The sequence below is a fragment of the Cryptomeria japonica genome, chromosome 8 (genome assembly GCF_030272615.1).
Source record: "Cryptomeria japonica chromosome 8, Sugi_1.0, whole genome shotgun sequence".
NCBI lineage: Eukaryota > Viridiplantae > Streptophyta > Pinopsida > Cupressales > Cupressaceae > Cryptomeria > Cryptomeria japonica.
Window position 1 is genome coordinate 343,207,913 of NC_081412.1, and position 8,475 is coordinate 343,216,387.

General features: G+C 33.9%; 1 protein-coding gene across 1 annotated transcript; it reads left to right on the forward strand.

Moving 5' to 3' along the window:
- The first annotated feature begins 3,350 nt into the window (after positions 1 to 3,350).
- Positions 3,351 to 5,129, forward strand: LOC131045340 (uncharacterized). Its single transcript, XM_057978920.1, has 4 exons — positions 3,351 to 3,702; positions 3,880 to 3,973; positions 4,256 to 4,343; positions 4,848 to 5,129. The coding sequence occupies exons 1-4, from the start codon at positions 3,351 to 3,353 to the stop codon at positions 5,127 to 5,129; spliced, it is 816 nt and encodes a 271-aa protein (XP_057834903.1).
- The last annotated feature ends 3,346 nt before the right edge of the window (positions 5,130 to 8,475 follow it).

Sequence of the window (8,475 nt, forward strand, 5' to 3'; positions counted from 1 at the left end):
TTAATTAAATATCCTAGCATATTTAATTAATAAATAATTTTTCCATTTAATCATAAAAAAAGGAATTAATCACAAAAAAAAGAATTAATTACAAAAAAAAGAATTAATAAACAAAAAAGAGAATTAATTTACAAAAAGAAATTAATCATAAAAATAGGAATTAATTTGCAAAAGAAAGAGTTAAATTGCAAACAAAAGAAAAGAAATTAAATTGAATTAATCATTTTCTCTAAAATTAAAACTCAAAGCTTTTGAGAAAATAAGCTTAGTTGCATTAAAAAGCCTTTTTCTAAATAAACAAATTAAAGAAAAGTGCATGGAATCATCTTATTTTTTATCTCAAGTGCATGGAATCAACTAAATTTAATCTTCAATGCAGACTTAAACTTATAATCCGAATGCATTAATTCATTCAATCAAGATATAATTGGAATCTATATCAAGATTAACTTAATCTGATCTCTCAATTATCTTGAAATGTGCTTTTTCTTGAATAATCTCAACCGCTCATTGCTAATCAATCTTGACCGTTGGTCTCTCTTTTGAGTCTCTATAAATTCAACATTCATCTCTCATTCAAAACACCCTGGAGATTTATTGTTATTATGCAGTTTTTGCTCTGGAGTCATTGAAAATATTGTGCTTTGAGATTATTGCATCTTAGTTTAGCTTTTTGTATACTTAGTTTAATCGTTATTGCTTGCATATCTAGCCTAATATTGTATATCTAGCTTAATCCTGCATCCATTTAGCTTATTCTTGTTCTCATATAGATTAAATCCTTTGTCTTGTTGTAGTCCAGTCATTGGTATTGCTTATACAAATATGAGAGCAAGTCTATACTCGCATCTTTTAGAAGGCAATAGGTCAATTTGTTATGGTTTTTTATATTCATGATTATATCTATCTAACCATGCATGCAATGACTTAATTGAAGTGTTGTGTTTCTTACAACTTGCAGATACTTATCCACTTTTCACACACATTTTTGGTGCCCACTATGGGGAAGAAGACTACATCTTTCATCATCACAGATTAACTTTCTTTTATTTTTGCAAATTTATTTTTTCGGATCTTTTTTATACGGTTTCGGCAAAAACTCGTACGAGTTTTCATAGAGGTTCGAATGACAAACTGCAGATATCGTACTGTCTATCACAAATTATCATACGACTCAGTGAGAATACTCGTACAGTATTCTGGATTTTTGTATTAAAAATAGACTACATTTTTTAGGGTTTTTCTTGTTGAACTTTATGGTACTAATGCTGACCTTGGCTTGCTATCTATCTGCCTGAGAGATTTTGAGAGTCTAACCAATTTTTTGCAAAATGCTTGTCGAAGAAAATGCCTATTGCACAAAAATAATATGACTACTGATTCGTTGTTTTTGCAGGTTGTCTGAGGAGATTCACTAGAACATCGTGTATTCTTTAAATTCCTTTTTAGGCAGTTAAATTGCTATCTGCTTAATGAACAAATCTATCTTTTATGTTTTAAAGAAAAATCTAAGAGGTAGGAGACTATGCTCTTGTCTACACAGACAATCAAAAATCTAGACCCTCGAAGCTTTTTCTAAATTTGAGATTTGTGTACCTTTTGCGGGCCTGTCACAGTGGGAAAAATTAATCACCCTATGAGAACGATCCAAGTGAGTATAGCTAGACCTGAGCATTCCAACTCACTATAATAAATAGGCCTCTGGTGATTAAAGTCTTAGAGGATGAGATTATTGAGTTTTCTCTTTGAAATCTCTCCTATCGGGCATTTTGTAGGGCCTCACGATCTCAATCACGTTTACATGACTACAGCTTGTTTCGGTACCTTATCAAGCTATAGGCCTCAATCATTCTTGCATGACTTCAAGGGGTAATTTCGAATGAAATTCCTAACTAAGAACTATAAGATAGAGGTTACTCAATTCACCTTTGAAAGGGGGATAATCTTTGTGCAAGAAAGATAGTAACTCTCCCAAGATACTTGCCATTTTTGCCCCCATTACCATTTGGTTCGCTGTTTCTTTTTCCAAATATTGTGTACACTTTTGTGTTGATGATTATCTTTGTCCTCTTGATAAATATATTTATAGATTTTCTATGATGTGAATCACATGCCGTTGCATTAAGTGAAAGATTGAGTTCTTATTGTTTGTGTAACGCATACTGAACCTTCATAGTTGATGAGAAATTGTCTCTTGAGTTGATAAGATATTTTGTCCACAAAGTGTCATATATATCCTTGGATAGAGGCACCGGTCTGTTATTAGTCTTTTAAGGTTTTAATCTGTATGCATTCAAGGTCCTTGATAGAGAAATGTTCTTCCCAAATCCTATATGAACTGATCTATGGAGATTTCATTTAAGTCCTGAAGGCAATCTCATTTTCAATATACATTCACAATCATTTCTTTTCAAAGCATTCGTTTAAAGAACATAATAAAGCATAGTTGCAGAACAATAATTTGCCAGTTGTGTAAACTTTCTAAAAGGTTTAAATCCACTATAAATAATCTCTTTTGTGCTTGGGAGGAAGAGGCATACCCACCTAGGTTCAGTGGAGCCTAAAGTGTAGAGGGATTTGGTCTTTGACCATCCCTGTTTGTTGGCCAAGGCTGATTGGACTACTTGAGGATTTGGAAATTCTTTTGGTTTTCCAATTTGTGTTTTGGGAACCAACAGATTGGTGACTCTGCTGGGGAGTTGTCTTACAAAGTTTTTAGAATCTTTGGTAGTTTTTTTTAGACTCTACTGGAGGGAGGATCCCAGAAGATCAGTTAAGTTGGTAATATTTTCCTCTTAGGAGGTGGCAACTCTACATTTCAATGCATGAATAATAGTTGGTATTTTGATAAAATAAGAGAAACCCCTATACATTTATCCATAAAATTGATGCAGGGGAGAAGATTTTTGCATAAAGAGCAGGATAATCTTGTTGAGTTGAGTCCCAAGAAAAGGCATAAAGCAAAGAAATCAACAACAAGTATGGCATCTTGGGGTTATAAAAAGTTTCCTAGCAGAGAGGATGGTTCTTCATCCGGTGATTAGTCTGAAAATCTAGAGGAAAATCCATTTTATGCCTTAAATGCAAAAGATAATAATGATGGCCATGATGAATTCTTTACTGAGGAGGACAAGCAATTGGGTGAAATCATACTTAAACTGGCATACCTGAATGGAGATGAAGCCAAAATGGCAAGAGCTTTTAGGAGACAACCAGATTGGGTATTGCAAACATTAGAGATACAAAGGGATGAAATTCAAACCCCTAGATTAGGAGGGATAGAAAACAAAAGTAAAGATGAGGGAGGTAGGCCAACAACACCTAAATATAGTCCCCCTCATATGAGAAAAATGGAGCAACCTTTTAGAACCTTTGATAACCAATTATTAAATGGAAGCAGAAGATGGGGGGACGTGCATAGTGATCAAAATGAAGAAAGGAATAGAAACAACCAAGATAATGGAGGAATAAATGGAAATGAGGAGAATGATGGAGACTGGAATAACACAAATAGAGGTAATATTATAAATAATAATGGAGGAAGTAATAGATATGGGAGCAACCAAAAAAATAGAAATAATGGAATTAACAATGACAATTATGGAAATGGTAATGGTGGAGGTAGAAACAACAATAATGGCAATGGAGGTAATCATAGAAATAACGGAAATAATAATGGTGGTGGAAACAATTGGAACAATGGTAATTATGGCAGAAATGGTGGATTCAGTAGAGGAAATATTAACAATCAATGCAACAATCAGGGTGGTAGACGACCTATGATCATTGAAAGATATAGACAATTGGATTTCACTGGCATTGTTGGTTATCCAAATCAAATCACTAATGATTTAAGATCAGCAATCCCCAAAATATCAGGAAATGGAATTGATTCAGCAGAACAACATGCAGTTAATGTGAAAAATATCATTGAAGAATTTGAGGTACCTCATGAGGATCTATTCATCAAACTGTTTGTTCAATCCTTGACAGAAGATGCAGGAGAATGGTATAGAAGCCTTCCTGATGGATGTATCAGCAGTTGGGAGGAATTTGTAACATTGTTCCTAGAAGAATTTGGAGATCACAATGATCCTTCATTTGCATCCCATGAATTAACAAGTATAAAGAAGAATCAAAATGAATCAGTTCTTGAATTTAATAAAAGATTTAATAAAGTATTAAATAGAATACCCAAAGATGTTAGACCTATTCATTCATTTCTGATTAACTTTTATTTGAGTGCTTTTGACAGAAAAAATCATTATGAGATTTTGTCTCATAAACCTAATACTTTACAACAAGCATTCAAGACAACTGCTACTATTGAGAATATTAGGAAGGTTACTGGGAATGTTGCTAAAAGAGATGATCCAAAGTTGTACAATTTTAGGGTTCCCAAGAAAAATGATCTTACTCAGATCATGGACATGCTTAAGGACCTAAAGGGTAAGAAAAATCCTAATGAAAGGCCACCATACAGAAACAATAAGCAAATAAATTACAATAGGCCAAGTTTGCATGACATGCCATATAACAAAAATTGGAAGGATGGAAAACCAGTAAAACCTAATACAAACAAAGAGACTCCCGATCCATTAAAGAAAGCCACAAACTTTGTAGATGAGTATCCATGGTGTGATGTATGTAATCTGTCTCATGTTGCTGAACAATGTATGATTGCCCATGGCTTGATAGAAGAGGAAGATAAAAATGAGGATTATGAACCAATTGTGAATGCCCTTTCATCTGATCCATATTGGGGAAGAGATGAGGATTTATCTGAAGAAGAAGAATATTCTGATGTGCATCAAAGAAGAAAGAATTTGCAATATAGCATACAACAGGTTTTTTCTGATGATGGTGAAGATATCCCTTCCTTGAGAAAATTGTTTCAGGAGGAAGTAGTGCCGTCTTTGAGTAATTTGACTAAAGAAGAGAAGAAAGCTTCCACTATTGCAGTTATAGAACAAGTAAAAAGCAATTACCAATTGAGAAATAGGAATGTCAACAATGAGCAGGGTAAGCTATCAGGTATTTTTGCTAGGGTCACAAAATCAAATGTGACAAATAACGACACAGCCAAGGGCAAGGATACAAGTGCCAAGAAAGGGAAGGAACCAAAATAGATTAAACAAATGGAAAGGTCGAAGCTCGTTAAGCCTGTGGAGAAGAAACAAGTAAGTAATCCCAATTCAAATTGTAACTCATTCATGTCCCAAGCACTATCCTAGGTGAAGATATCTATGCCTTTGTTAGAAGTAATGAAATTTCCAGATTACAAGAATGAGACTTTAAAAATTATATCTAATGTTGGAGAAGTGAGTAGGGAAGATCCTAAATAAAAAGAAGATCCTCCTGTGGTGTATCTTGGCACATCTGTTACCAAAAATCACACACAGGTAGATCCTTTATATCTAACACTGTTGATAAATGAAAAAATGCTAAAAAATTGCATGATAGACTCAGGAGCGGTAGTAAATATCATGCACGAAGATGTCATGAAAGAGTTGGGAATGCATATTGATACACATTACAGTAAGTGCTATGCCATGGACAATAGGTTAGTTCCTATAGTAGGAATCATGAAGGACATTGAGTTCAGATTTCTAGCCTGCCTAGACACTGCATACAAAATAGATATCATAGTTGTACAAGTCCCTGCGAACTATGGGATGTTGATGTCTAGACAATGGTCCAACTTAGTGGGTGGACATGTTCAGCTTCAATTGTCATATGCCACTATTCTAGTAAAGGGACAACGATGAGGATAAACAGAGAACCAAGAGCTCCATATCTCATAGAAGAGGTTGATCCTGATGAAGTGACTTGCTTTTTCCATTCTGATATGGACAACTTTCAGGTAAGTATTTCTAAACCTTTAAAAATTGATAAAGTTACAAAAATAGTTAAACAAAATGAAAATTTAATTTGGAAATTATATTTTGATGGTGCCTACAATAAGGATGGAAATGGAGCAGGAGTTGTATTTATTTCACCTAATGGAAATTTTTTTAAATACTCTTTCTTGCTAACTTTTGAGTGTACTAAAAATATTGCTGAATATGAGGACCTCTTATTAGGACTTAAACTAGCAAATAAAATGGAATTAAGTTACTAATAGTTTATGGTGATTTAGAATTAGCTGTTTCACAAGTTAGAGGCAAATTTGTTGCAAAAAATGAAAAATTAAGAAGCTACAGGAATGAAGTTTTGGATTACATTGAACTATTTGATGCTTTCTCCATCAATTGGATTGAAAGATCCAATAATATTTGGGCAGACTTCATGCTAACTTGGCTATCAAGCATAATGATATCCCTTTGGATGATATTACCCAAGTAGAAATCAAGACCAAACTGTCAGTGCCTGACAATGTAAAAAGTTGGCAAGTATTTGATGATGACAGGGATTTGCTAAAGTTTTTATTTTGTGAGGATCAATATGAGCACCAATAGATATTGGAATGGACTCGTAGAGGACAAGGATGGCAAGGAGAATGTACTTGGGCAAGACGTGTTGTAGTTGAAAACAAATAAAATCCCAAAAGGATTGGTAGAGCTTGAAATAAACATTTGATGATAAAGACATGGCAAGTTTCAGACCTAATCTAGGAGGATATGAGGATGTTGAAAAAATAAACTTGGGAAGTGAAAGAAACCCAAGAGAAGTATATATTGGAAAAAACCTCACACCAAAAATCAGAACAAAATTGATTAATCTGCTAAGGAAGTATAGGCACATCTTTGCTTGGTCATATGATGACCTTAAAGCATACAAGGAAGATTTGTTCCAGCATGAGATACCCTTGAAGCCTGATGCAAAACATTTCAAACAAAAACAAAGGCCAATAAATCCTACTTTGGCTCCTAAGATGAAGGACGAGCTGATGAAAATGAGGAATGCTGGTATTATTGAGCCTATAAGGCACTCAACATGGGTATCCAATTTGGTCCCAGTCAGAAAAAAGAATGGTGACATCAGACTATGTATGGATTTTAGAAGTTTAAATGTTTCATCTTTGAAAGATAATTATGCTTTACCTAACATGGAGGCTCTTTTGCAGAAAGTCACAGGAAATGAATTGTTATCTATGATGGATGGTTTCTCAGGCTATAATCAAGTCAAAGTTAGGGAAGCAGAAAAGTTCAAAACTGCTTTCACTACACCTTGGGGTACCTATGTCTATGCTAGGATGCCTCTTGGATTGACAAATGCAGGAGCTACATTCCAGAGGGCTATGGATGTGGCCTTTGAGGGTGTGATTGATTATATCTTGGTAGTTTACTAGGATGATATGACTGCTTATTCTAAAAAGGCAAAAGATCATTGTAATGATCTAGGAAATATTTTTATTATAGCATTAGAATATGACATATCTTTGAATCCTAAAAAATGTCATTTTGGGGTTACTAAAGGAAAATTGTTAGGTCATATTGTTTCAAAAGATGGTGTGAGAATCAATCTAGAAAGGATTGCTGCTATTGATAAAATTCAAATCCCAAAAATAGTTAAAGCAATTCAATCTTTTTTCAGTCAAATTAACTTTGTAAGAAGATTTGTTTCAAATTTCTTTGAAATCATAAAGCCTATTTCTAAAATGTTGAAAAAAGGTGCTGAAATAAAATGGACTAATGAAGCTCTTGAAGCCTTTGTAAATATCAAAAGAGCCATCAAGGAAGCCCCTGTATTAAAATCACCTGATTTCTCTAAGCCTTTTCAAGTGTTTTCATTTTCTTCATTCCATACTATTGTTGTTGTCATGTTACAAAAGAATGATGAGGGTCATGAATAGCCAGTGGCTTTTTTTAGCAAAACATTGCAAGCATCCGAGTTGAATTATGATTTAAATGAAAAACAAGGTTATGCTCTTGTGAAAGTTGTGAAATATATTAGACCCTATCTAGTTGGTGCCACTGTCATTGCCTATGTACCAAATGTTGTTGTTAAAGACATCTTTAGACAATCAGAAACTACTGGAAGGAGATGCAGATGGATAAAACAAATCCAAGAATTCAATATTGATCTACAAATCACAAAGTTGGTAAGGGGTTAGGGTTTAGCAAAATTCATGGTAGAATCCAATCTTGAAGCAACACAAATAAATCAGGTAGATTTGGAAGATGTACAAATTAGCATTGAGAGATGTCCTTGGTATACACATATTGTATATTACTTAAAATATAAGAAATGTTTGGATAGTTTAAATGATAGTCAGAAGAGAACTTTAAAGCTTCAAACATCTAAGTATATGTTACTTAATGGAGATCTATAATGGAAAAATAGAGATGGTGTTCTTTTATTGTGTCTAGATGACTGTCAAGCATCTGTTGTTTTGAGAGACTTACATGAAGGTGTCTGTGGAGGCCATTTCTTAGCCAAAACCATTGCTCATAAAATTCTTAATGTCGGTTATTATTGGCCCCAAATTTTCAAGGATTGTCATGCTTATATTAGAAAATGTGAAGCATGCCA